Genomic DNA, 27,255 nt, shown 5'->3' on the forward strand with positions numbered 1-27,255 from the left:
GTGCCTCCTCTTTGCCCTCCACACACCCACGCACAAGTGCACACAGCCACGCATGCAGACACTGCCACGCACACACCCACTGATGCCTACAGACGCACACACGGGTGGATACTCCCCTACATGCACGTACACACCCGCTCTCAACGTGTCCACTGAGCTTCGTGTACACGCCCATGCACACCCTCTTACACACCCACGTGCACCTGTCTCCACACAACACACGGGAGGAGGCAAGCACGATGCTCAGGAAGGCGGCCTCTCAGGGCAGCGTCCAGTGTCCGTCCCTCCCGGCAGGACCGTCGCACGCCACCTCTCCTGGAGATTTTGGCTTCCAAAGAAGAGTCTGGTGGGTTCAAGGCTGGGTGGGCAGGACGGCAAGGATACAGCCCTGCCTGGGACAGAGCCTTCCTGGGGTAGAAGGGGGACGTGGCAGGGACGTGAGGACAGCTGGGCTGGTGGGTGACTAAGACAGGAGCCACGTGAAGTAAGAACAGAGGCTTTACTCGTGCTCGGCAACAGCAAAGCAGGAGGCAGAGGGGAGATGACGGCCCCTGTCCCATTTCCCTCCGTGGAAGGCACCAGGCGGGGAGGTGGGTCTGCTGGGATGGGCAGGTCAGCGGAACAACAGGCTCCTGTTGTTTATGGGGCCAGGCACAGTGGGGCAGGAGCACGACCCAGAAAGTAGTCCTGAGCCACAAGTCAGAGTGGAGAAAACATCTCTGTGGTCCCAGTCAAGAGGCCTCCGAATGAGGCGCCTGGACTGGGAGCAAAGCTCTGGCCGAGAGCATGACCTTCCCGGGCTTGAGTCCCACTGTGGTGCCCGGCCGTGCACCCAGCCTGCGGCAGAGAGGGCGGCGTCCCCCACAAAGCCTGCCAGGCTGAGCCCTTGCAATGGCCATGGCTGGGCCAGGACCTTGGCCTGGAGCCTGCTCCTTGGCACCTAGCCAGCCTAGCACCCGCCTTCAGCAACAGGTAATGGAGCCCGGAAGGCAGCTCCCTCCCAGGTGCTCAAGTGCTGGGGTGGAAGCCTGTTCCCGTGGGATCAACCTTGCGGCTGGGTCGGGGGGAGGGGCACCATGGCCCTGGCCATCAGCCTGGCTGTCTTCGTTCTCCCAAAACACCCATCACCGCAGCCCACCAGGGGCTGGGAGAGGGGGGCTGCAGGCTAGCCAGAGGGTCTGCCAGGTGCCTGCATCTCACTGGTGTGGCCGTGGCACCTGAGGGAGCCCACTGAACCCACAGGGGGCTCTGGTTCCCCGCACCTGGGACAGAGCCAGGCAGCCCTGGGTCAGGGGTGGTTGGTGTCACCGAGACGTTGGGGCACCCTGTTTCTGCCTGGGACACCAGTCCGTGTCTGGGTAGAGAAGGCAGTGGATAGACTTAAACCTGGCGAAGGAAGAAGTAGGGGTCAGGGCCGTGGGTGGTGGGAGAAGCGGGGGTCAGGGCCGTGGGTAGAGGGAGCAGTGGGGCTCAGGGTCGTGGGTGGCGGGGGAAGCGGGGGTCAGGGCCGTGGGTGGTGGGAGAAGCGGGGGTCAGGGCCGTGGGTGGAGGGAGAAGTGGGGGTCAGGGCCGTGGGTGGAGGGAGAAGCGGGGGTCAGGGCCGTGGGTGGTGGGAGAAGCGGGGGTCAGGGCCGTGGGTAGAGGGAGAAGTGGGGGTCAGGGCCGTGGGTAGAGGGAGAAGTGGGGGTCAGGGCCGTGGGTGGAGGGAGAAGGGGGTGTCAGGGCCGTGGGCGGCGGGAGCAGTGGGGGTCAGGGCCGTGGGCGGTGGGAGAAGCGGGGGTCAGGGCCGTGGGCGGCGGGAGCAGTGGGGGTCAGGGCCGTGGGTAGAGGGAGAAGTGGGGGTCAGGGCTGTGGGTGGGCGTGCTGATGCCAGAGCCCCTGCGGGGCCGAGGGCCTGCCCATGCCACTACCCACTCACCGTGTGGGGTCCTGATGCAGGCTGAAGCCTCCAGCCACGTTCACCACGTTATGTGGGTTCTCAGGACCCCCATAGCTCAAGGTAACCTGGGAGGGAACGGTGTGGGCAGAGTGTGTGGCCTGGTCTGGTCTCGGGCCACGCCTCCCCCTGGCCAGGAGCCCTGCTAGAGCCCCCTTGCCCACCCCCTTCTCCCCAGGCCCTGGGGGAGGCCAGGCTTGGAAACAGCATTGAAACATGGCATGAGCTGAGTAGGGGGACACCTCAGGCAGAGCCTGGGGGACAGAAGGTAGGGATCTGAAACCTCCAGAGCAAAGCTGACCCTCATTCCCTCCCTGCTCCACGTGATGGGACCTGTTCCGACTCACCGTCACCATACACACCACACCCACTGCCCAGCTGGCACGGGGCCTCCCTGGCCCGAGAACTGTGCTTCTCCCCTCGTTCCTCTGCCCCAGACACCATACCCCATCTGTACCTGAAGACCCTGTGTCCAATAGGCCAAGGGGCCTGTCCAGGGTCTGCCCCCAGCCACATGCAAATCCCACCTGCCTGCTCAGCCAGGCATCGGGCCGGGGCAGTGGGGCCCCTGGGGGAGTCAGGGCGGGGCAAAGCCCAGGTGGCAGAGGCACCCAGAGTGGCGCCTGTACCTGCTGGAGCAGGGTGTCGGGCGGCAGCCTCTGCAGGTTCTCCAGGTGAGAGTGGAAGAGGGTGCTGTGCAGCAGGCGGGCGCCCAGGAGCCCCTCCACGATGTAGCCCACTGTGCAGTCATCCGGCAGCCGCACCTGCTCAGCTGTGCTCATGAAGCTGCCCAGGCTGGGGGGAGGCCGGTCAGCACCTTTCAGGTCTCAGCCTCCGCCTCCCAGCCCGGGCAGCCGGACCCCCACTCACCTGGCCCATGGGCTCATCTTGAGGGCAAGGCCTCTGCTGAGGCAGAACCCGGCCCCACCAGTAGCAAACCAGAACTTGACCGTGGTCACCTGAGGATGGGGTGCTGGTCAGAGCTGCCCGGGACAGGGCTTCTCACCCCTGACTCTTCATGGGACTCCCCAGGCATCTTTCTTAAGCTGCCCCTTAGGAGATCCCACCCAGGTAACAGAAGCTTCTTGAAGCAAAAAAAGCCGGGAGCCTCTGCAGGCCATTGACCCATGGCCTCCAGATCCTCCCCACCTGGCCCAGACACCCCCTCTCTGCCCAGTACGGTGAGGGCCCCCTGGCCTGCTCCTGAACCACCACATGCAAACCACCTGGGTGGATCAGCTTGGGCCCCCAACCCTATGCCCTTCTCAAGCCAGCTTTCCACGCCCTCTGCTGCGCCTCCCGGGCTGGTGTCAAGGAAGGCGTCTGCTCCGACGGCGTCTGCTCCGACACTCACAGTTCTGCCACCCTGGACCCTCTCGGTGGCCTCGATGGGGTGGTCCAGGCTGGGCCGCCCCAGGTAGACGTCCTGGCTGGGTGAGAAGCTGGAGAGCAGGTGCAGGAGGCTCCTGGCGTTCACATAATTGTCATCATCCACGTGGCAAAACCACCTGTGGGCGAGGGGAGTCCTGGGCACGAGGGCCTGGCATGGCTGGACAGGAGGCCCCCACCCAGCTTGGCTCTGGGCTCTCTGCGGGTCGGGTCAGCGCCGCGTACTTGCGCCCAGACTCAATGAACTTGTCATACTCCACGGACATCTTGCAGCAGAGGGCCTGACGGGTGCGCACCGCGGAGCAGTTGGTGTTGATGACACGGCCGCCTGCGAATCAGAGACAGGGGAAGCACGCACGTAGAGGCTGGCACTGGGGTTGGGGTAAGGCCTGTGCCCCACCTGCCCCCAAGGGCCAGGGCACAACGTGGCTGGCTGACATGCCTGGACACCTTGCCTGGGTCCAACCACAGCCCTAGCTCTCACGCGCTGACCCTGCTGGTGCCGCTGAGGCTGAAGCAGGCGGCTATCAGTTGGGATCTCTTGAGTGGAAACAGGACGGAGGCAGCTCGCCCTGACCTGGCCTGGAGGGCGGATTCCCTGCTGGTGCTTCTTCAGGGGACGTGGCACTAGCCCCACGCCCCGGGAAGCGGCTAGTGTGAGAGGCTGGTGGGGAGCAGAGCTTGGCTGGCAGGGTGGGCCCTCCGCAGGCCGCGTGACCTGGGCAGCGTCGGGGCCTCCCCGGGCCTCGGGAGCCTGGGCAGAGAAAGGCACCCACAGCAGCGAAGGGGCCGTGGCTTCAGAGCGAGAAGGGCTCGGGGGGCAGGTCCCGCGGGCGCCGGGGAGCGGGGGACACTCACCGCCCTGGAGCTCGAGCTCAGGGTCGTCCCCGTCGGTGAAGATAAACGTCTGGGGGAGAAACAATCTATGAGGCTTCTGGGGCGCTGCCCAGGCCGGAGACCGACCCGCCCCGCGCGGAGCCTCCGGGGGCCTGGGCCGGGCCTAGACCCTGGGAGGCGGGGCGGGTGGGCGTGGGGCTCGCCGTCGGGGTCGGGGTCCGGCGCACCTGCTGGCGGGCCCGGGAGATCCAGGTGCGCAGCAGCAGCCGCAGGCGCGGCCCGTGGTTCTTCCGGGTGGTCTTGACGGCGATGAAGACGTCGTCAGGCCGCAGGCTGGGGGCAGCGGGCCGGGACGGGGGCGCGCGCGGGGCCGGGGCGGGGGTCCGGGCCGGGGCGGGCGCGCGGGGCAGCGGCAGCGGCAGTGGCAGTAACAGCAGCGCGGCCAGGGCCGCGGCCAGCGCGAGGCAGGCCCGGCACAGCGCCCCACGCGCGCGGCTCATGCGGCCGCCGGGACCCCCGGCGCTGGGAGCGGAGAACCTGGCCGGAGCCGTGGGTGGGCGGCGGCCCCTTTAAGAACGCAGCGGCCCCGCCCCGCCCCGCGCCCCGGAAGCGACGGCTCCGCTGCCCCGGAAGCGACGGCTCCGCTGCCCCGGAAGTGGACGGCACGCCGCGGCGGGGTGGGTGCAAGATGCCGCTGCCGGTTCAGGTGTTTAACTTGCAGGTAACGAGCCGAGGCCGCCCCGGGCCTCCGCGCCCCCGCGCCCCCCGCCACTGGGGCCGGGCTGAGGTCGAGCAGGGGCGCGGGGCCTGCGCCAGGAGTCGGCCGGGCACGCTCCGTGCCGGGCCTCCGCGGGCAGCGCGCGTCGGGGGCTGCAGGGCCGAGGGCGCGTCTCCGCCGTGGCTGCGCGCTGCGATCGGGGGCCGCCGGGCCGCGCCCGCCCCGCCTCCCCTCCCAGCAGCTCACGGGAGAGGTTCCCGGCCGCCCCGACGCTAACGCTCTTTCTCCCTTCAGCAGCCAGCCAGCTCTGTGTCAGGGTCGGGGGGTGCAGAAAGTCAGGACAGAATGAGGGATAGCTCGGCCCCCAGCTCGGCCTCCTCGTCAGTGACAGATCTGTACTGCACCCCTCACAGCAGTAGGTCAGACCTCGTCCTGCCCGGCACGGCCGGGGACTTCAGCCTGAGCGCCAGCCTGTCGGCCTGTACGCTGCTCTACGAGGTACCTTCCAGGACAGGGACCCCCGAGCGAGGGAGGGGGGAGCAGGGCCCCGGCCGCCCCTGCTGTGGCTGGGCCCCTGCTGCTCTGCTGGCCGAGGACAGGGACTCAGTGCCAAGCGCAGGAGGGGAGGGAGCCCCGGTGGGCCCGGGGCCTGCGGAGGGAGCCGAGCTCTTGGTGCTTTTCCCGAAGGAGCGCGGGAGGCCCACGGGTCCGGCGAGTGCCCGGCACGGCGGCTTTTCCAGCCTGCTTTGTTTTAAGCCGAGGTCCTGGCTTCTCTGTGTCTCCCAGCTGGGGGCCATGAGGCTCCCTGAGATGACTCTTTTCCCCTTCTCCCAACTCCGTGGCGTGACTCTCAGCCCAGTATTGCTGCTCCGCTGCTCAGGACAGATTCCGGGGGCTGGTCCTCCTGCCTCCTGGGGTTGAGGTGGCGTCCCGTTCTTCTCCGTGGCTTGGAGGAAACTACATCAGGATGATGGCTGGGAACGTGTAGGGGCCCTCAGAGGCCCCTGTGTAGTTGGTTGTCCCCTGTCTGCTTTCTGGCTTTCAGAGATGAGTGGCTAGAATCAGGCGAGGGGTTTCTGCTTCTGAGCCTTAGAGTCTTGTGAGGAGACTCCTCCCTGATGTGGTGGCACAGGAGCCTGGGTGGGGGCAAGGGTGACTGGGAGGGCACACCTGGGGGACAGCAGCGGCGGGAGTGTGGTCCGACTGGCCTGGAAGATCTCGGGCAGAGCTGACCTCAGAACAGTGCGGGTCTCTCGCCCTCCTGGGGCAGTCCCCAGGACAAGGTGCCAGGTGCCTGGCCCATGTTGCAGGGGGCCGTGGAGCCCATGCAGATCGACGTGGACCCCCAGGAAGACCCGCAGAATGCACCTGACGTCAACTACGTGGTGGAGAACCCCAGCCTGGTACGGAGCCCAGTGGGGGGACCTTGGGTGTCTCAGTCCTGCTGAGGGGTCCAGGGCAGACTCCCCGCTGCAGCCTGCACAGCAGGTAGAATGATCCTCCTCAGTGATCTCTGTCGTCTTTTTCTGACCCCGAAACCGTCAGCGTTTCTGATTGCGCACTCACATGAGGCTTGTAGCTCAGCTTCAGACGCTGCTCATGGAGAAGCCAGGGCAGGTCTCCTCCCCGCTCAGCCTAGCGACCAACAGTCACTAGTGGGTGTCTATCCCCGAAAGCCCCCCGGTGCAGGGTCCCACTCCTGAGGCTCCTGCCCCAGGCCCACCCCAGCGGTCTTTGCAGCGCCTGGGACAGCAGTCAGTCTCGTACCCCCATGCCCGGTTCCGGTTATGGGCCCAGGGCGACATTCTGGCTAGGACAGTCGGGCACCAACTCCTGACCCTCAGGGCCTGGGGCCAGGGTCCTGCCTCACATCCTGCCTGACTCTTGTCTGTGCCTGCTCCCAGGATCTGGAACAGTACGCGGCCAGCTACAGCGGCCTGATGCGCATCGAACGGCTGCAGTTCATTGCTGATCACTGCCCCACGCTGCGGGTGGAGGCCCTGAAGATGGCCCTCTCCTTCGTGCAGAGAACCTTTAACGTGGACATGTACGAGGAGATCCACCGCAAGCTCTCAGAGGCCACCAGGTGAGGCCAGGGGCTTGGTGAGAGGAAGCAGAGGCCACCAAGGGAGCAGGTGTCTGGGACTGGGCCCCCTTCCTGTGCCCTGCATCTCCCACCCTGTGCTGGGAAGTCGGGCGGGTAGAGCTCTCACTCTCTTTTGGCCAGCAGTGGAAGTGCCCTGTGTGTGTGTGGCTTTTCCTGTGCGTGTGCACGCACGGCTTTGATTCCAGGGGAGCTGTGGAGACTGTGGCTCAGGGGCCACCTCCCTGCTGGTTTCCCCACCCGGCTGTAGGCTCCTGGGGCAGCAGTTCTCTCTGTGGCCCTGGTGCAGACTGGTCCCTAGAGGTGGGGTTTGAGGCCAGCGGGAGGTGCCCACCTGTGTGCCGGTTGGGCCTTTGAGGGCAGCCTGAGATTGGCGGCTTCCTCCCCTCCTCCCCGGCCCCCGTGACCGTCGCCATCCTGATGGCCAGGTCCTCTCTCAGGGAGCTGCAGAACGCACCCGACGCCATCCCCGAGAGCGGCGTGGAGCCCCCAGCCCTGGACACGGCCTGGGTGGAGGCCACGCGGAAGAAGGCGCTGCTGAAGCTGGAGAAGCTGGACACAGACCTGAAGAACTACAAGGGCAACTCCATCAAGGAGAGCATCCGGCGCGGCCACGACGACCTGGGCGACCACTATCTGGACTGTGGGGACCTCAGCAACGCCCTCAAGTGCTACTCCCGGGCCCGGGACTACTGCACCAGCGCCAAACACGTCATCAACATGTGCCTCAACGTCATCAAGGTCGGCCTGCCTCGGCGGGCGGGGGTGGGCAGCATGGCTGGGCCATTGGGGCGCCCAGGCTCACTTGGCTCTGCCCCCCCACCCACCAGGTCAGCGTCTACTTGCAGAATTGGTCTCATGTGCTCAGCTACGTCAGCAAGGCTGAGTCCACCCCAGAGATTGCCGAGGTACGGGCCACCTCCTCAGAGACCTTGCCCCGGGATTCCTGACCACTGCCGGCCCCTCCTGTCCTCCCCCACCTCATTCTCCCCCAGATCTGAATCTGCCTTCATTCCCTCTCAGTCTGGGGGCTGGGCATCGAGCTCTAGGAAATGTGGGGCATGGGCCTCACGCATGTGGCTTCCTCCTACAGCAGCGAGGAGAGCGTGACAGCCAGACCCAGGCCATCCTCACCAAGCTCAAGTGTGCTGCAGGTGAGGGCCTGGGTCACGCCCAGCTGACCCCACGTTCCCGTGTTGCTAAGTCCTCCCAGCCCAGGGTAGTAGGCTGGTCCCTGCCTCAGCCAGGGAAAACTTCCCTGGCAGGGCGCAGGATGTTGTGGGCACATGTGCAGGTGTAGGTGGTGCCTAAAGTCTGCCCCGGGGAAGCCAGTGGGTGACGTGTGGTCAGGGTCTGGCTGCTGTCACTGTGGGCCTGAGGCAGGTCTGCCAGCCCGAGCTGCTCTGAACCGGGGTGTCCTTTGCAGCCCTGCTGGCACCTAGGGCTTCCCTGCATGCCTGGCTTCAGGGAGCCTGCTCGGCATTGGTGGGGTTGTTTCCACCCGTGACTAGAATATCTGTCCCCAGCGCTGAGGAACAGCTCCCGGGGCAGGAGAGGCCAGCGAGCCGGCTGGTGGTCGCGTTCTCCCTGGTTTCCAGGCGTTAGCGGCTTCCCCAGGCTCTGGGGTCTTACCCCCTCTCCCCCCTCCCCGCCCCCGGCTCCTTCCACTAGGCTTGGCAGAGCTGGCCGCCAGGAAGTACAAGCAGGCTGCCAAGTGCCTCCTGCTGGCTTCCTTTGATCACTGTGACTTCCCTGAGGTGAGGAGCCCTCTGGGGACTTGGGAGGCAGAGCATGGGCTCATGGGTCAGGCTGCTTCTGTAGGAGGGTGAGGTCTCTCACAAATGGGGTCTTAGGCATTCTCCGAGCGGGTGATGGGCAGGCAGGGGTGGCCTGGCCCTTCACTGCCTGTGACGCCAGGTCTCTGCTCCTCAGCTGCTGTCCCCCAGCAACGTGGCCATCTACGGTGGCCTGTGCGCCTTGGCTACCTTTGACCGGCAGGAGCTGCAGCGCAATGTCATCTCCAGCAGGTAGGTGCCCCGGTCCTGCAGCCCTGAAGGCAGTCCCCGTCCCTCTCCGTGGCTGCTGCTTTGGCCTTGCGTGTCCTGGCCCCCTGGCCCCAGCGTTTTCTCAGGTGTTTGTCTGGGGACTGGTGTCCCACTGGCCACTTGGAGGGAGGGGCAGGCAGAGGACAGAGCTCTGAGGGGTCTGCCTCACCAGCTCCTTCAAGTTGTTCTTGGAGCTGGAGCCACAGGTCCGAGACATCATCTTCAAATTCTACGAGTCCAAGTACGCCTCATGTCTCAAGATGCTGGATGAGATGAAGGTGGGGCCCCGCCTGGGGTAGGGGTGAGGTGGGGCCCTGCCTGGCCTCCTGTCCTGGTCCTGACCAGCCCCTTCCCCAGGACAACCTGCTCCTGGACATGTATCTGGCCCCCCATGTCAGGACCCTGTACACCCAGATTCGCAACCGTGCCCTCATCCAGGTAAGCGTGGGGGTCAGGCTGGCGCACGGCAGGCGGGCATGCAGGGGGCTGTGGAGCTGACTTTCCTCTGCCCTGCAGTATTTCAGCCCCTACGTGTCAGCTGACATGCATAGGATGGCGGCAGCCTTCAATACCACGGTGGCCGCCCTGGAGGATGAGCTGACGCAGCTAATCCTGGAGGGGCTGATCAGTGCCCGTGTGGACTCACACAGCAAGGTGGCTGTGGGCTGTGGGGCGGTGGGGGCAGCTGGGGGTGAGCCTGGGCCCCGCTGAGCCTGTGCCCGCACAGATCCTGTACGCCCGGGACGTGGATCAGCGCAGCACCACCTTTGAGAAGTCTCTGTTGATGGGCAAGGAGTTCCAGCGCCGTGCCAAGGCCATGATGCTGCGGGCAGCTGTGCTCCGCAACCAGATCCATGTCAAGGTGGGCTGGCGCGAGGGGGGGGCGCTGGCGCGAGGTGGGGCAGGTGCACGGCGTGTGGGGCCTGGTGGCTGTGAGCTGCTCCTTGTCTCCCCTGCAGTCCCCGCCCAGAGAAGGGAGCCAGGGGGAGCTGACTCCAGCCAACAGCCAGTCCCGGATGAGCACCAACATGTGAGGGATGAACCTTGGCCTCCAGGACATCTGCACCCCCTCCCCACCTCCACGGACCTCCTGACCTCCAGGCGGCTTAGTGCTGCCTGCGGCCCAGCTAAGGGGCCTGGCCACTGGGTGCCACCCAGCCTGTGTGCCCTCGCTGGGGCTGAGGAGGCAGGCGGCTGCTAGTTGTGGCCCTTCCTGGAAGGAGAGGCCTGCAGGGCTCGACCCTGTGGGTTTCTGTCCCCAGGGAGCAGACTGTGCGGCACCCAGGCCCAGCAGCACCATTTCCCAGACCCCTCCTGTTCCCGCCTCAGTCAGTTGCAGACAAGTGGGCGGTGTCCATTAAAGAGCAGATTCAGCGTTGCTCTTGGCTGTTCTTTCCTGCTGTGCAGGCTCTGGTCACCCCTGGGTGGCCTTGGGTTCCTGAGGGCTGTCTCCCTGGGACTAGGCTTGGAGGCAGGGCCTGGTGAGAGAAATGAGCAGCCTGGCCCTCAGATTCAACAGCCCCCAGCAGCAGCCACTGTGGCCTCGCAGGCGGTGCTTCCAAGGCTGTGAGGCATCACGAAGCTCCCGGAGGCTCTGGCCACTTGCCTATGGAGGCGCCTAGGGGAGGTGGGGAGGGGACCTAAGCCCCCACTTTTGTCTGCCCAGATGCTGCCTTCATTTAGATGTATCCTATTGTTCAGAAGCCCCCACTGGCCCCAACCGCACCTGCCCCGGCTCATGCCTCCCTGGGTCTGAGAGGGCAGTGGTCACAGGCTGTGGGCTCTCGCATCTTTGAAATGATTTATTGTTCACTTTTGCACACGCGTGCTGAGGACAGGGCAGGTCCAGCCTGGGGCCTGCTCCCCACTGCAGCATTTCCAGGCCCCCAGAGTGGGCCGAAGGGGGACATGGGCGTGTCTTTCCACATTAAGTAGCAGGAGATTCCCTGAGTAAAAGGTATTTTCTTAAGTAGGACGTGTCCAGGCTCCAGCAGCAGTCCTGGGGGTGGGGGTTCTGGGCCTTCAGGCCAGGGCACTGCCCATGACTTCGGAGAAGCCACCTGGTGTTCCAGGTGCTGCTGGCTGAGGCTCCTGCAGCTCAGGCTGGGCCTCTTTCCAGGCCAGAGACTTCTCCAATTTGGTTTTAAAAAGCAATCCGTGACCTGGCAGAGCGAGTGAGAGGAGTCGGGGGTCAGGAGGCGGAGGGGTCTGTTTGCCTGCTGCGGGGCGGGTGGTAGGCGCCCTCACCTGGGCAGTCTGCAGTCTCTTTGGAGGCTCGCTTCTTGCAGCAGCCGCGGCACAGGCTGAACACACATCTGTTGCCCTGGGCACAGGGAATCTCGGGAGCCTGTGGCCAGCACCACTCCCGGGGCCAGTCTGGCCAGCAGGGGAGCAGCCCCACTGGGGAAGCCTTTGCCAGATGCCCACGGCCTGGATGCAGCCCTGGGAACTGCTCCCAAGCCAGATGCCTCTCCCTCACCCCAACCCACCCAGACTCACTCCCCCTCCAGGCCTGGGCAGGGGCTTGGCTGGAAGCAAGGGGCCGTCCTGAGGCATCCATGCCACCTTGAGCCACGTTGCAAACCCAGCTGGGCGGGCACCAGACCTGCCACCCCAAGCAGTGCGGAGACCACCCTGCCCACCCCCAAAGCTGAAGCCTTGGTGGCATGCAGCCGGAATCCACTCACCTTTGGGTTTCCACACTGGTCACACTTTGCATATTTTGCTAGGAAAAGAACAAAAGGGTGCTGGTGAGTGAGGGCCGGGGTGCCCTGGCTGTGGGGCTGCCCCGTCCGCCTGCACGGAGCCTGCTGATGGCGTCCATGCCAGCTGTGGCCAGCCAGGCCAGGAGGCTCAGGGAGGGCAGAGGATGCAGGCTGGCCACGTCTGCTTTTCCTTCCGTGAGCGATGGGTAAGGGGATGCAGGGGGCACCATCCTGCAGGAAATGGATAGGAAGCAGGTGGGCTGGGGGCCCCCGCAGGACGAGCAGCCTTATCTGTCCCACCCGCAGGCACGGACAAGGGGAGCAGTTTTCCTGCCCACAGGGTCCAAGGGGGGTTCCATGCCCTTCAGTTCCAGGTCTCCCAAGCAAAAGGGCCAAGAAGGGTCAAATCAAGAATTCAGCCCGAAGCCCCACTTCCTGCCTCTCCCAGCTGCCTCATTCAGTGGCCTGGTGGGGGGCAGTGTGGCAGGCAGGGACTGCTGGCACCAGCCTGATGTCGCAGCTGCTCTTGGACTGGCCAGCGCCCTGGGGGTTACATGGGAAGGTTTCAGGGTTATCGCTGGTCTCCCCTGCAGCTTGTAAAGTTGTCAGAGATCTCCTGGGAGGCTGCCACCTGTTGAGGGCCCAGGTGGGCTGGCCCAGGATACGGCGGCCACCGGGGGTCTCAGAGGAGACAGCACTGGGCTGAGGCCTTGCCACTGGTGGCTAAGAGGAGAGGGGTGAGCAGCCTCATCCCGTGCCTTTGGCCCAGCAACAAGACCCATGCACACACTCCCGGGGACCCCAGCCTCCCTCTCAGCAGCTGCTCAGGTGTCCTGTGTGAGGCTGGGCAGGGACAGCCGCAGGGACCCGAGGCCCTGAGCTGTAGACGAGCTTCACCTGGCTGAAGAGCTTGTCCCATAGCCTCATCTGATTCACTGAGCCCATGTCCCACATGCACGGGCTGCGGCCTGAACAGGGTCCCCGTGCTCAGACCCCAAGTCTGGCTGACTACTCCGCCAAGCCCTCCAGGTGTCTGCTTCCAGCTCTAGGCCTTGAGCCTTGTTGACCACAAGTCTGGGTTCCTGTTACTGGCAACAGGGAGGATGGGGGTGACGAAGAGGCTCTCTGGGGCCCATCAGCGGAAGCAGCACTTACGCTTCAGAGAGGGGTCGAAGGTCTTGTGGGGGTTCCTCAGCTGCTTCTTTTGCTTGTTCTTGGACAGGACCTCCGTGCCACACTCCTCTTCCTCCAGGGCCCGCTTGCTGCGCGCACCCGCCTTCTCCTTGCTCCCCTCCCTGGGCCTGAGGGGAGGGCAGCGGGCAGAGCCCAAGGACACCGTGAGAGGGGCCCAGCAGCCACAGCCACACGGGTCTGAGTCTGGGTGAGGCCCCAGGTCAAGGAGGGGCCAGGCGGCCGTGGCGAGTGCCGTTGCTGTGAGGAGTGCTGTGAGGAGTGCCGTTGCTGGAGTGCCCTCCTTTCCCTCGGGCAGCCCATTCAGGAGTGGCCACTAGGGAGTCTGGGGCCTCTGAGATGGAGTCCGCAGCTCGGGCAGCCCCAAGCTCTGAACCACCAGCTCCAGGGAGGGCTGTGGCCACAGATGGCCTCACCTCTGAGAACCCAGCAGAAGCTGGTGTCAACCTCTTGACCCATGGGCAAATCCACCAAGATCAGAGGAGCTCAGAGAAGTATGTTATGGAAGAAAAGATTTAAAATCCAAGCGTCCGCTGAGGGAGGACACAGCTGAGTCACCAGCACCCTCCACCAAGGACACCGAGGGTCACGTGGAAGGTGTGTGCTGCTCGGAGCCGAGGCCTCCCTCCTCCTTTCCCTTGGGCAGGGGCTGACTGACCATAATGGCTGAGGACAAGCAGGGCAGGCGCAGCACTGTGGGCACAGGGTGGAGCCCACACCTTGGTGCACATCCCTACCCAGGGCTGGCTGGGCTCTCACCCCGGCCGGATGTAGGGCTGGCAGATCCAGTGGAAGGGCAAATCGCCGGTGGGCTTCGCTCCCTCCTGCCTGGATATCTCCTCCTGCAAAAGCCCAAAGCCCTGGTCATGGCCCCAGCCCCTCACCCCCTGCAAGGCCGGGCTCCCACCAGCCCCAGCACCTGCCTGACACCGCAGCTTCAGCTCCTGGCTCACAGCAGCGATGCCCTCCAGGGTCTTCACCTTGGCCAGCTCCTCTCGCAGCTCCTGGTGCACCTGCAGCCTGAGACAGAGGCCCTGTCACGCAGGCTGGGCTCCCGGCTCCACCGTCAGGCCCCAGGCTGAGCACTGGGCACACAGGGACCTGTGTCTCTTCCTGCCCAACTCCACTCCTAAGTCACCCCAGCCCCTCAAGACCTGACTTAGCAGCAAGTTGTTTTGACAAAATCTGCAAAATGCCCCAGGTGGGCTCTGAGGGAATCTGCCTGGGCGGCCCTCCAACATGGCTTCTGCCTTAGGGGGCAACTCACGTGTGGTGCCACAGCTTGAAGAGGTGGGCCCGGACGTAGGACAGCGGGCAGGGGTGCTCCCGCACGATGTCCAGATACTCCTCGGCCAGCTCCCACACGGCAGGGCTCCGGCCCTCGAACAGGGCGGGGTTGTGTAGGTTGCCCTCTGTGGGAGGAGGAGCGGGGAAGGACACCTCGTGGGTTGCTCCAGGTGGACGGCACAGGAAAGCCTGGGACACTCAGGACACCCTTCTGTGCCACCTCACAAGGGACAAGGCCAGCTCAGGCCCATCAGAGCAGACTGGGACTGATGAACACCGTCTGTGAACAGCAGCATGGGGGGGGCAGTAGGCAGCGGGAGGCACCGACCTGGGCGGTGGTATCAGGCCGTGTGCATGGGGCCCTGGCTGCTGTCCTGGGCCCTGCCCACCTGCGCTCATGACGCCCTGCACACCCGTGTCCCGGAGGCAGCGCTCCACATCCTGCAGGCACTGGATGTTCCCATTAGCAAACACAGGGATGGCCACAGCCTTCCTGTTGGCAGAGAAATGCATGTTTCCACCCGCCCGGAACAGCACCCAGGTGATGCTGCCCCCAGCCACAGCCCCCTCGGTAGTCACGGGCGTCAGGCGTGCCGAGCACCCTGAGGTGTGGAGCTGGGACGCCCAGCAAAGCCCCAAGGACTGAGGGCTGTGTCACCCACCGTCCACACCCACTCACCGCACAGCCTTGATATGCTCCCAGGACGCTGCACCTGACAGGGGCCCCTTCTGCTCTTTGGTGCGTCCGTGCACCGTCAGCAACTAGGACAGAGCAGTGGTCGCTTGACCCCTCCAAGCCCCTTCCGCCCCTCAGAGCCCCCTCTGCCCCTCCACACCCCCTCCAAACCCACTCTACCCCTTCGAGCCCCCTCTGCCCCTCCCAGCCCTGTGCCCCATGCCCGACTCCAGGGACCTTTCCCTCACCATCTCAGCTCCTGAAGCAGGGCTGAGGAATGGCCATCTGGGGCCTACCCCAAGGCCTCTGCACTCTGTGGGAACCTCAGGCTGCATGTGCTGCCCAGGCCCATGCAAGAGCCAGGCTGGGAAGTGGCAGCGTCCCCACTGCCCAAGGCCAAAGGTGTGGGAGGGACTGGCTCCAGGCTGACTCCAGGCTAGTGGGGCACTGGGGGGGAAAGTGAGTCCTGGGCCCGGCAGCCCCTGTGCAAGCTCATCCCCGGGTCACCAAGGTTGCTGTCCACCTTCAGAAGGTGAGTGTCTTGAGGGGCACCCCTGGAGACAGCAGCCCATCCAGGCCTGCGCCAGGCCAGGCTCAGTGTGCAGGGAACACGGGCAGGGGAGCAGCTCTGCTGACAGCCTGGTGGCCCCTTCCTGACCCTCTAGGGAGACTGGATGCTGAGTATCCCCAAAGGAGGCCCTGCCGGCGTCTGTGACACTAGGAACATGTCAGAGATGCCGACATTACTCTCTCCACAGGGACAAAACCCTGGAGCCAGGAAAGCAGTTTCTGTTGTAGAGGCTTGGGCTTGGGGTGGTGGCACTCAGAGCCAGTGGGGACAGGCCAGTCAGGAGGGCCACTGCCCCCATGAGGCTGACGGTGCACGGTGTCTGGACACAGGAAGAGCCTCAGCTTTGTCCTCTGCGCAAAGGCCCAGCTGAGGCCCATGACACCCCCGCAAGCCCAGGGCTCACCTGGCAGCCGGCCTTCTCCAGCATCTGGGCGTACCTCACGGTCTTGTCAATCTCCGGGAAGACACGGATTTTGCACGTGACAGGAACAGAGAGTTTCTCGTGGGCCAGCAAAACTGGGGAGAAGAGAGGCAGCTTCTGAGGGGGCCATGGTGTTCCCACTTTAGCAGCCAAGCCCCAGAGCCCAGGGCCCTGCAGACAGCGGAGCCCAGGCAGCTTTGCCGGGAGGCTGGGAGGCAGCCCGGGCCACCATCTGGGTGTCTCCCTCAGGTTGCTGGGCAGGCTCCCTCCGCCATACCCCCGGCCCTCCAAAGTTCAAACAAGCAGGGCCAAGGCCGGCTCTGTCTCCCAGGACATCTGGGGCTGGGCCCGAGCAAGGACTCTGCCCTGGCACCTACTGTCTCGTTTTAAGGGGTGGGTGGAGCAGGACAGGCAACTTCACAGCCACCTCCTTCCAGCAGAGAGGCTGCTGTGGGCAGGAAGCCCCAGGGTGATGCTGAGAACTCCTGCCAATGCCTGTCCTCTCCTGAGCCCCAACCAAGTGGACAGTGCCCATGTGTCCCTCTTGAGGGTCTCTGGGGGTCCTTCACCGTCCACCCAGCCAACTCACTCATTCTTTGGAGCAGGTCCCACTCGTCCTGCAGGAAGGCGCCATAGTGACCTGCAAGGAGCAAGCATGGCCTGGTTGGCACCTATGTTAAGGCTGGTGGGGCCGAAGCCTTGCACCCCCTCTGCACCCTCTCCTGCATCCACGCAGGCCAGGAGCTGCCCTGCCAGGCGGGACACAGGTCCCCAGAACCAGCAGTGTCTCCAGTTGGGGCAGTGGGACAGTCAGAGCAGTGGTTTGTCGGCATCAGACTCAGGGGCTCTATTTGCCCGGCTGCCTAAGCTCAGAAGGTGCTGAATGGAACCCCCACCCTGCACGGTCTGGAACCAAGTAACACCTCCTCAGGGGCCCGGTGAGGTAGCAGGCTCAGCCCCACACACAGCAGTGCAAGGGGGTAATGGGGACCCTGTATCAGCAATCATGTTTATGCAGAGGGAGCTCCCTGAGGGAAGAGAGAGCCAGTAGGGCTTGGCCCCTAGCCCCCAAGGCCTGAGGACAGCCACCCTCCAGAGGCAGAGCACAGAGGACAGCTGGCTCCAGCCTGAGCCACTGTCACGACAGAGGCAGGGCCTGCCGTCCTCCAAGCTCACCACACCTGGGGCTGCACTGAGCTGGCTCTGGCCCCTGCCCCAGGTGCCCCCATGCTCCACATGGAGCTCACCTCTCTTGGCTATCATCTGTGGGCAGCCCAAGTTCAGGTCAATGGCGTCACAGTAATCCTGAGCCAGGAGAGCCGCCTGAACAAACACCTCCGGGTCATTGGCACAGAACTGGAGAAGATGCAGGAGTCAGCCATGGGCCCAGCCAGGCCCTAGTCCCTTGCTGCCCAGCCCTACGAGAGGTCCAGTGTGACCCCATGAGGATGTGGGCCCAGGTTCACTGCAGGAGGGTGCTCTGTCCTGCGGAGGCTTACAATATGACAAAGCCGGGAGGAGTCCCCAAGCCACCCGGATTTACAGATTTTCTTCTGAACTGTGGCAGAAGCCACAATCACTGGCTTCTGAAGAGCAGAGCCATCTCTACTGGTTCTGAAGAGGGAGTGTGAGTGTGAGAGTCAGCAATCCAGAGGCCCCGGCAGGGCTGCAAACCTCACAGCACCCAGGCTGCCTGAGCCACTCCTAGAGAATGGGGTTGGATTCTGGCAGGTGCACCTGGCAGCCCTGGCTCCACCACAGGAATCACTGCTGTGGCTACGTGGACTCTACATGCCTGGTGCCACCTTCTCCCTCTCCTCCTGGAATTGAGCTGTCTCTGGAAAGGCTGAAAGTGATGTCCCGCCACAGAGAGAAGGGTTTTTCCCCAGGCATTCCAGGGCCAGGGAACCCAACCGCGGCCGCAGCCACAGCCCCTCCTGCGCACCTGCACGATGAGGGGCCGGTCCTCGGGGCACACCTCGCAGTACAGGTTCTCCTTCCGGTAGTTGGCGTCGCGGACAAAGACCTGGGCATGCAGCATGGGCGTGTAGCAGAGCTGTGCCCCGTGGCGCCGGCTCAGCAGCCTCCACGCCAGCTCGCTCTGGTCCACCATGGGGGCCACGACGTGGCGGGCCCCTCGCAGGGTGCGGCTCCAGAACTCGAAGCCCTGCAGCTTTGGCATCGTCTCCGGGCTGGGGGAAAGGCGCAGACCCGGGGTTCAGCCAGGCCCAACGAGGGGCTTAAGACTCAACTCAGAGGCAGCGGTCACTCTTCTAAGGCCGCTCCAGTACCACCGCTGGGTCACACGCGGGGGCACTAAAGGCGGGGGTCGGTGCAGGCTGGAGAAAGGCCACTCCAGTGCCGCCACCTCCTAGCGGACCTCGGGGGAGCCGCTGGACCCCTGGGACTTGACCCTCCCTGGGGAGCGGGACTCGATGTCGGCCTGGTAGGGGACTGGCGTGAAGGGGGAAGAAACCTTGACGCCAGCGTCCCCGCGGGCCTGGCCCTGAGCAGGCCGCCCTGCGGTGAAGTTAGGACCCCAGCAGGGCCACGCCGCGGCCGGGCCCTGCGAGGACCCCCGGCCCCTTCCCGGGAGAATCGGCTCCGCGCCGGGCCAGGGGAAGGGCAGAGCTTCCTTCTCCGCACCCGGCCAGGCGGCCCGGCTGGCCCGAAACGCCACAGGGGCGCCCCCCGCGAGACTCCTCCGGAGCCACGCGGCGGGCAGCGTTTGCTGTGTGAAGTGACAGGAGCCCACACGCCTCCGCGTCCTCACCGCGCGAGGGCCCCGCCGTGTCCGCCGCGCGCCTTTGGCTCCGAGGGCGCCGGGTGCCGGTGTCCCGGGCCCGCCCCGCTCCGGCCTCGCCGCCGCCCGGGGCCCCTGCAGCTCCCGGGGCGCCGCGAACGCCCGCACCGCGCCGGGGCCGCCGCCGGGCCGCAGCCGGGCCCAGGGCTCCGCGCCGCCACCGGAAGGTGCCCGGTCCTGCGCGGTCCGGGCGGCCCACGGTGCGGCGGGAAACGCGTTCCCCGGAAACCGCGCCCGGCTCCGAGGGGACCGGCGACGAGAGGTCGCGGCGCGGGGTCGGAGGTCAGAGGCTGAGGTCACCACCGTACCCGTCAGGCCGTGGCTAGAGAGGGGTCGAGGCTCGCCGGGACTCACCGACAGCTCGCTGGAAACGAGGCATGTGGAAATTGGGCCTCGCTGAAGCGCACATAGGCCCGGGCCGCGGGTAGACCGTGGGCGCTGAGGCCCTGCGCTGCCCAGCCCCCAAGTTCGAATTTGGGGCTTCATCCCGTTCTATCCTAAAGCGACCCCAGAGCCCTGCCTCGAACCCACTCACCTGCCGCCTCTGAAAGCCACTCACTTTCCGCCGCTGCGTTGCGGAAAATCACCCTCCAGGGACCTTCCTTGCCCGCCCTGGGTTTCCGCAGCCGGCAGCCTTCGATCGACTTTCCTACCCCCCGTGGACCCTCCTTGGGTTATTTCGAGCTGTGGGGACCCACTCGGAACCCCAGAGTGGATGTGAAGGTTATTTTAAACTGAAGGCATTTGAGACCCAACAGATGTAAAAAGAAGCTTTGTCAGAGCTTTCCATATCTGAGAGCGAAGCCAGAAGTTGAACCAGGACATTCAGTACCTAAAACATGTGAAATCTCTTGGGCCCCCGGAATCACTAAGGAAAACTCAGGCTGGAAGCTGCTCAGGGCAAACCTGCCTCCCGCTCTATTCAGAGTCACCCTCTGCTCGCTGAGATAGATGGATATCTGATTGACTCCTTTGAAAAGGCTCATCAGAAGGCTGGGCGCGGTGGTGTACATTGAGACCAGGAGTTCGAGACCAGCCTGGCCAACATGGTGAAACCCTGTCTCTACTAAAAATACAAAATTAGCCAGGTGTGGTGGTGTGCCCCTGTAGTCCCAGCTACTGGGGAGGCTGAGGCAGGAGAATCGCTTGAACCTGGGAGGCGGAGGTTGCAGTGAGCCAAGATCAAGCCATTGTACTCCAGCCTGGCGACAGAGCAAGACTGATCAAAAAGGAAAAGAAAAAAAAAAAGGCTAATCAGAAACTCAAAACAATGTAACCGTTTGTGTATCACCTATCTGTGACCAGGAAGCTCCCTCCCCGATGGCTTTTGCTTTAAATTGTCCCGCCTTTCCAGACTGAACCAATTTTTTTTTTTTTTTTTGAGACGGAGTCGCTTTCTGACCCAGGTTGGAGTGTGGTGGCGTGATCTCGGCTCACTGCAACCTCCATCTCCCAGGTTCAAGCGATTCTCCTCCCTCAGCTTCCCAAATAACTGGGATTACAGGCACCCACCAACACACCCAGCTAATTTTAGTATTTTTAGTAGAGATGGGGTTTCACCATGTTGGCCAGGCTGGTCTCGAACTCCTGACATCAGGTGATCCGCTGGCCTCCCAAAGTGCTGGGATTACAGGCGTGAGCCACCTCAGCTAGCCGCTATGTTCATCTTACATATATTGATTGATGTCTCATGTCTCCCTAAAATGTATAAAACCAAGCTGTGCCCCAACCACCTCGGGCACATGTTGTCAGGACCTCCTGAGGCTGTGCCACGGGCATGTCCTCAACCTTGGCAAAATAAACCTTCTAAATTAACTGAGACCTGTCTCAGATTTTCTGCATTCACAGATAGAACAGCCTTGGTGGTCTTCAGAGGTGGCCAGATGTCCCTGGTGGTCTGCAAGATTGGGTGCACACTAAGGAAAGACAGGCAAGGGCCCCAGCTGTCCACCGCCCTGGCTGAACGTGAGGCTTTGTACAAGCAAAAAGTAAAAGCCAAGTCCAAATTGTAAAAACTACCTGAATTCCAAATGCAGCCACAACCCACACACACCGCCATCAGCAGAGGCTGGAGGCCCTACTGGTTCAGAATATTTAAGCACAATATCGAACCAGTAATTGTAAAAGGTAAAAGATTTTTACTCCAGGCTGGAGTGCGGTGGCACGATCTCTGCTCACTGCAAGCTCCACCTCCCAGGTTCAAGCGATTCTCCTGCCTCAGCCTCCCGAGTAGCTGGGACTACAGGTGCCCGCCACCACACCCGGCTAATTTTTTGTATTTTTAGTAGAGATGGGGTTTCACCATTAGCCAGGATGGTTTCGATCTCCTGACCTCATGATCTGCCCATCTCGGCCTCCTAAAATGCTGGGATTACAGGCATGAGCCACCACGCCCAGCCCAGATCATATAAATCTTTTGCCTTTTAGCCGGGTGCGGCGGCTCATGCCTGTAATCTCAGCACTTTGGGAGGCCGAGACGGGCGGATCATGAGGTCAGGAGATCGGGACCATCCTGGCTAACATGGTGAAACCCCATCTCCACTAAAAATACGAAAAAAATTAGCCGGGCGTGGTGGCGGGCGCCTATAGTCCCAGCTACTCGGGAGGCTGAGGCAGGAGAATGGCATGAACCCAGGAGGCGGAGCTTGCAGTGAGCCAAGATGGCACCACTGCACTCCAGCCTGGGCAACAGAGCGAGACTCTGTCTCAACATAAATAAATAAATAATAAAAATATAACTTATGGTGTATAACTTGTAACTATAAAGAGGTTATAATATATAGAGACATATAATTATATGAAAAATACAGCAAAAAGGAAGAGGGAAGGGAATTATATTGGAGCAAAGTTTCTGTGTTTTACTGGAATTAAGTATTAATCTGAAGAAGATTGTGATAAATTAGGATGCTTGTTGAAATCCCCATAGTAATCATAAGAAAATAAATACATTATATAGGCCAGGCACGGTGGCCCACGCCTGTAATCCCAGCACTTTGGGAGGCCGAGACGGGCGGATCGTGAGGTCAGGAGATCAAGACCGTCTTGGCTAACATGATGAAACGCCGTCTCTACTAAAAATACAAAAAAATTAGCCAGGCGTGGTGGCGGGCGCCTGTAGTCCCAGCTACTTGAGAGGCGGAGGCAGGGGAATGGCGGGAACCTGGGAGGCTGAGCTTGTAGTGAACGGAGACTGCGCCACTGCACTCCAGCCTGGATGACAGAGCGAGACTCTGTCTCAAAAAAAAAAAAAAAGAAAATACATTATAGTATATATAAAAGAAATTAAAATGGTACAGTGGAAAATATCCATTTAACACAACAAAGGCAATAGCAGAAGAACAGAGGAATAAAAAAATACATACGAAATACATAATTTTTGTAAAAATACAGAAATTAGCCAGGCATAGGGCTAATTTAGTAGAAACCCCATCTCTACTAAAAGTACAAAAATTAGCCGGATGTGGTGGCGTGAGCCTGTAACCCCAGCTACTTGGGAGGCTGAGGCAGGAGAATTGCTTGAACGCAGGAGGCAGAGGTTTCAGTGAGCCAAGATTGCACCATCTCACTCCAGCCTGGGTGACAGAGTGAGACTCTGTTTCAAAAAAAAAAAAAAAGAAAGAGAGAAATTAGCTGGGCGTGGTGCCAGGCCTCTATAATCCCAGCTACTGGGGAGGCTGAGGCAGGAGAATCGCTTGAACCCAGGAGGCGGAGGTTGCAGTGAGCTGAGATCGCACCACTACACTCCAGTCAGGGTGACAGAGCAAGACTCTGCCTCAAACAAAACAAAACAAAAAAAAAAACTAAACAAAGAAAAAAAACTAGTGGCATATGTAAATCTAACTGTATCAATAATACCATTAAACGGTAATGAATTGAACACTCCAAGTAAAAGGCCAAGATTTTCGGAGTGGGTTAAGAAATAAACAAGATCCAACTATATGCTCTTTACATTCAATATACCTTATTTTTTTATTTTATTCATCTTTTTGAGATGGAGTTTCCCTCTTGTTGCCCAGGCTGGAGTGCAATGGCACAGTCTTGGCTCACTACAACCTCCAACTCCTGGGTTCAAGAGATCCTCCTGCCTCAGCCTCCCAAGTAGCTGGGATTACAGGCACCCACCACTATGTCTGGCTAATTTTTGTATTTTTAGTAGAGATGGGGTTTCACCATGTTGGCCAGGCTGGTGTCGAACTCCTGACCTCAGGTTTTCTGCCCGCCTTGGCCTCCCAAAGTGCTGGGATTACAGGTGTGAGCTACCTCACCTGGCCACAATCTACACACTTTAGACTCAAAGACACAAACCGGTTGAAAGTGAAAATATGAGAAAAGATATACCATATACACGGCACCCAAAAGAGAACTGGAGGCCGGGCACAGGGGCTCATGCCTGTAATCACAGCACTTTGGGAGGCTGAGGCGGGCGGATCACGAGGTCAGGAGATCGAGACCATCCTGGCTAACACGGTGAAACCCCGTCTCTACTAAAAATACAAAAAATTAGCCGGGCGTGGTGGTGGGCGCCTGTAGTCCCGGCTACTCGGGGAGGCTGAGGCAGGAGAATGGCGTGAACCTGGGAGGCGGAGCTTGTAGTGAAGTAAGCCAAGATCGTGCCACTGCACTCCAGCCTGGGCGACAGAGCGAGACTCCGTCTCAAAAAAAAAAGAGAACTGGAATGGTTATACTAATGTCAGACAAAATAGATATGAAGATAAAATATATCACTAGAGACACATACAGACTCTTTTTCTTTCTTTCTTTCTTTCTTTTTTTTTTTTTTTGAGGCAGGGTCTCGCTCTGTCACCTAGGCTAGAGTGCAGTGATGTGAACATGGCTTCACTGTAGCATCAACTTCCTGCATTCAAGCAGTCCTCCTGCCTCAGCCTGTCAAGTAGCTGGGACCATAGATACACATCACCATGTCCAGCTAATTTTTTTGTTTTTTGTAGAAATGAGGGTCTCACTTTGTCACCCAGAGTGGTCTCAAACTCCTGGGCTCAAGCCATCCTCCTACCTTTACCTCCCAAAGTGCTGGGATTACGGGTGTAAGCCACTGCACCCAGCCCATACCGATATTTTATGATGATAAACATGTCCATTCATTAGTAAGATGTAACAATTAGAAACACATAAGCGCCAAACAATAGAGCCCCCAAATTAATAATGAAAAGAGTGAAAGAAAAGAAGGGAGAAATAGACAATTTAACAATAGTAGTTGAACATTTCAATACCTTACTCTCAATAATGAAATAGGACAACTAGACAAGAAACTGGCAAAGATGTAGGAGATTTGAGAAACACTATCAATCAATCTGACTTGACAGACATTTATGGAAAACTTCACCCATGGCTACACCATATACTAGGCCATTAAAGAAGACACAATAAAACATTTTCCCTCCAGCCTGGGCAACAGAGTGAGACTTCATCTCAAAAAAAAATTAAAATTAAAATAATTGGAAAGCTATTCTCTAGCCACAGTGGAATTAAATTAGAAATCAGGCCACACACACTGGCTCACGCCTATAATCCCAGCAGTTTGGGAGACTGAGGTGGGAGGATTGCTTGAGTCCAGGAGTTTGAGATCAGCTTGGGCAATATAGTGAGACCTCAGCTCTACAAAAAAAAGTCAAAAATTAGTTGAGTGTGTTGGCATGTGCTTGAATCACAGCTACTTGGGAGGCTGAGATGGGAGGATGTTTTGAGCCCAGGAGGCAGGGGTTGCAGTGAGCTGAGATTGCACCACTGCACTCCAGCCTGGGCAACAGAATGAGACCATGTCTAAATAAATAAATAAGAAACAAACAAAAATAGAAATTTGAGGTATGCACAAATACTTGAAAATTAATAACACACTTCTGAGTAACCCATGGGTCAAAGAAGGAACCAAAAGGAAAATTTAAAAATATTTTGAAGTTAATGCAAATGAAAACACATTTCAAAATATGTGGGATGCAATAAAGCAGTTCCTGAAGGAAAATTTTGGCTGGGTGCAGTGGCTCATGTCTGTAATCCCAGCACTTTGGGAGGCTGAGGCAGGTGAATCACCTGAGGTCAGGAATTTGAGACCAGCCTGGCCAACATGGTGAAACCCCATCTCTACTAAAAATACAAAAATTAGCCGGGTGTGGTGGCAGGTGCCTGTAATCCCAGCTACTAGGGAGGCCGAGGCAGGAGAATCACTTGAACCCAGGAGATGGAGGCTGCAGTGAGCTGAGATCATGCCACTGCTTTCCAGACTGGGCGACAGAGCGAGACTCCATCTGAAAAAACAAAGGAAAGTTTTAACTATCAACACCCATGTTAGAAAAGAAAAAAGATCTCAAATCAATAATTTATGCTTTTTTTTTTTTTTTCCTGAGATGGAGTTTTGCTCTTACGCTCTTACTGCCCAAGCTGGAGTGCAATGGCAGGAGGAGGAGGTTGCAGTGAGCCGACGTCGCACCACTGCACTCCAGCCGGGGCGACAGAGTGAGACTCCGTCTCAAAAAAAAAAAAAAAAAGAAAAGAAAAGAAAAGAAAGAAAGGGCAGAAATGTCCCTATTTGCACAAACTATGGATACATAAAAAAACATGGATGGTTCTCAAAGTTATGCTGAGTGAAACAGAAAGGCCAATCTCAAGAGGTATATATGATTCAATTTATATAACGCTCTCGGAATAATAGAATTACAAAGATGGAAAACGTCACCAGGCCCCTGGCTTGGGGTGCCTTCCTTCCCCATGATGGGACACCTGCCTTTGGATTTTGCCTTCTCACCCCCTCCAGGCGATGGAGGTGATGGGCTGGGGGGCCACAGCCAGGCTGGGTTGACCCTCGGAACTGGCCAAGCTTCCAAGACCCTCTCTTTATCATGAAGTCTACTTTTTCCATTAACAATATAGTTACACCTGCTTTTTAATTCTTACTGTTTTCTTGGATTTTTTTTTTTATTGAGATGGAGTCTCACTCTGTCTCCCAGATTGGAGTGCAGTGGCGCGATCTCAGCTCACTGCAAGCTCCTCCTCCCAGGTTCACGCCATTCTCCTGCCTCAGCCTCCCGAGTAGCTGGGACTACAGGTGCCTGCCACCACGCCTGGCTAAATTTTTTTTTGTATTTTTAGTAGAGACAGGGTTTCACCGTGTTCTTTAGGATGGTCTCAATCTCCTGACCTCGTGATCCACCCGCCTCGGCCTCCCAAAGTGCTGGGATTACTGGCGTGAGCCACCACGCCCGGCCAAATAGTATTGTTTTAGTGTTCTATTTTACATCCTCTATTGGCTTCTTAGTGATTCTTCATTGTATTGCTTTGTAGTTGTTCTAGGGCTACTCAACATATATCCTAAGTTTTCCAAATCTCTTTAGAATTAATATTATACAATTCATACCGGACACTTCCCTCTTTCTATCATACTTCCAGCTGCAGAAATGTAATAAATTTATGAGTATAGTTTCCTTGAGCCCTCGGTGACATACATTTCCTTGTTCCTTGTTGACGTATATTTTACAGCTACAAGAGTTACAAAGGCCACCCAGCTAATTTAAATTTTTTTTTGTAGAGAAGGGATTTCATCATGTTGCCCAGGCTGGTCTGGAACTCCTGGGCTCAAGCAGTCCTCCTGCCTTGGCCTCCCAAAGTGCTGGGATTACAGGCGTGAGCCACCATGCCCAGCCGGATGTGATGTTTTGATTTTTTTTTTTTTTTTTTGAGACAGGGTCTGGCTCTGTTGCCCAGGCTGGAGTGCAGTGGCATGATCTTAACTCACTGCAACGTCTACCTCCTGGGCTGAAGTGATCCTCCCACCTCAGCATCCCAAGTAGCTGGGACTACGGGCACGCACCACCACACCTGGCTAATTTTTGTGTTTTTTGTAGAGATGGGGTTTCACCATGTTGCTCAGGCTTGTCTTGAACTCTTGAGCTCAAGTGATCCACCTGCCTCGACCTCCCAGGCGTGAGCCATTGCACCCGGCCAATTTGATGTATGTTTAACTCATTACTGCTATGATTCATTTTGATGCTCGAATCGTCCTAGATTTGGCCAGTGCAAGCCCCTGCATGCAGTCTGGCTCTTGTGTTCACATCACTGTTTTTGTTGTTTTTGTTTTCTGAGCGCTTCCTCGTTTTCTGTACTTTCCCTCCCCCAACCCTGGAATCAAGCATGTTTTGTAGGGAGCCCTGGTTTTGTCAGTGGTAATGGTGTTTAGAGACCACGATTTTAGTAACAGGTGTCCTCATTACTTTGGGGCTATTGTTATTTTCAGGCTTTTTTAGCAGACCAAATTTAAAATGACGTTAATACAGATATGCACACATGTGCATGCGTATATCGTTTTAAAGGCATGGGGGTACTGATGACTGATGCCTTCAGTTACAGTCCATCACCTCCGCTATCTTCTCTTTCTCCCATTCTGTATTTCTCTTCTGTCCCATTTACAATACATCTTCTAAAAAAGATCAAGATTTGGCTGGGGGCAGTGGCTCATGCCTGTAATCCCAGCACTTTGGGAGGCCGAGGTGGGCGGATCACCTGAGGTCAGGAGTTCGAGACCAGCCTAACATGGTGAAACCCCATCTCTACTAAAAATACA

The 27,255-nt window shown here is 59.6% G+C and overlaps 3 protein-coding genes across 37 annotated transcripts; 1 reads left to right on the top strand and 2 right to left on the bottom strand.

Moving 5' to 3' along the window:
- Positions 1-480: 480 nt before the first annotated feature.
- On the bottom strand, positions 481-4,741 carry RFNG (RFNG O-fucosylpeptide 3-beta-N-acetylglucosaminyltransferase). Of its 3 annotated transcripts, XM_016930963.4 has the most exons (10): positions 4,390-4,741; positions 4,184-4,232; positions 3,903-4,079; positions 3,551-3,653; positions 3,291-3,444; positions 2,807-2,895; positions 2,566-2,731; positions 1,919-2,004; positions 1,263-1,386; positions 481-687 (listed from the first exon to the last, which is right to left on the bottom strand). In XM_016930963.4, exons 1-9 carry the CDS (start codon positions 4,660-4,662, stop codon positions 1,305-1,307), a joined length of 1,179 nt encoding a protein of 392 aa, XP_016786452.2. In that variant the 5' UTR covers positions 4,663-4,741; the 3' UTR covers positions 481-687; positions 1,263-1,304. The 3 variants fall into 3 exon arrangements, with proteins under 3 accessions (XP_016786452.2, XP_016786451.2, XP_016786453.1); XM_016930962.4 differs by having other exon boundaries at positions 481-1,386; XM_016930964.4 differs by lacking the exon at positions 3,903-4,079 and having other exon boundaries at positions 481-1,386; positions 4,390-4,738.
- Positions 3,908-10,407, top strand: GPS1 (G protein pathway suppressor 1). 20 transcript variants are annotated; one of them, XM_063798135.1, is made up of 14 exons: positions 3,908-3,981; positions 5,178-5,378; positions 6,191-6,283; positions 6,785-6,966; positions 7,425-7,725; positions 7,815-7,892; positions 8,078-8,138; positions 8,656-8,741; positions 8,917-9,011; positions 9,202-9,307; positions 9,387-9,467; positions 9,546-9,683; positions 9,757-9,891; positions 9,989-10,407. In XM_063798135.1, exons 2-14 carry the CDS (start codon positions 5,226-5,228, stop codon positions 10,061-10,063), a joined length of 1,584 nt encoding a protein of 527 aa, XP_063654205.1. In that variant the 5' UTR covers positions 3,908-3,981; positions 5,178-5,225; the 3' UTR covers positions 10,064-10,407.
- A 409-nt stretch (positions 10,408-10,816) lies between these two features.
- On the bottom strand, positions 10,817-19,153 carry DUS1L (dihydrouridine synthase 1 like). Of its 14 annotated transcripts, none has more exons than XR_010153401.1 (14): positions 19,038-19,141; positions 17,826-18,072; positions 17,128-17,236; positions 16,470-16,520; positions 15,863-15,975; positions 14,892-14,974; positions 14,541-14,705; positions 14,193-14,337; positions 13,849-13,945; positions 13,685-13,767; positions 12,890-13,035; positions 11,717-11,754; positions 11,277-11,352; positions 10,817-11,191 (listed from the first exon to the last, which is right to left on the bottom strand). XR_010153401.1 is itself a non-coding variant. In XM_054670259.2 (14 exons), the coding sequence occupies exons 2-14, from the start codon at positions 18,060-18,062 to the stop codon at positions 11,173-11,175; spliced, it is 1,293 nt and encodes a 430-aa protein (XP_054526234.1). In that variant the 5' UTR covers positions 18,063-18,072; positions 19,038-19,153; the 3' UTR covers positions 10,817-11,172. The 14 variants fall into 14 exon arrangements, 11 of the variants coding, with proteins under 11 accessions (XP_054526234.1, XP_054526232.1, XP_063656114.1 ...); XR_010153402.1 differs by lacking the exon at positions 19,038-19,141 and adding an exon at positions 18,654-18,789 and having other exon boundaries at positions 11,277-11,344; XR_010153400.1 differs by lacking the exon at positions 19,038-19,141 and adding an exon at positions 18,654-18,789.
- Positions 19,154-27,255: the final 8,102 nt, after the last annotated feature.

This window comes from Pan troglodytes, chromosome 19 (assembly GCF_028858775.2).
Source record: "Pan troglodytes isolate AG18354 chromosome 19, NHGRI_mPanTro3-v2.0_pri, whole genome shotgun sequence".
NCBI classification, from domain to species: Eukaryota; Metazoa; Chordata; class Mammalia; order Primates; family Hominidae; genus Pan; species Pan troglodytes.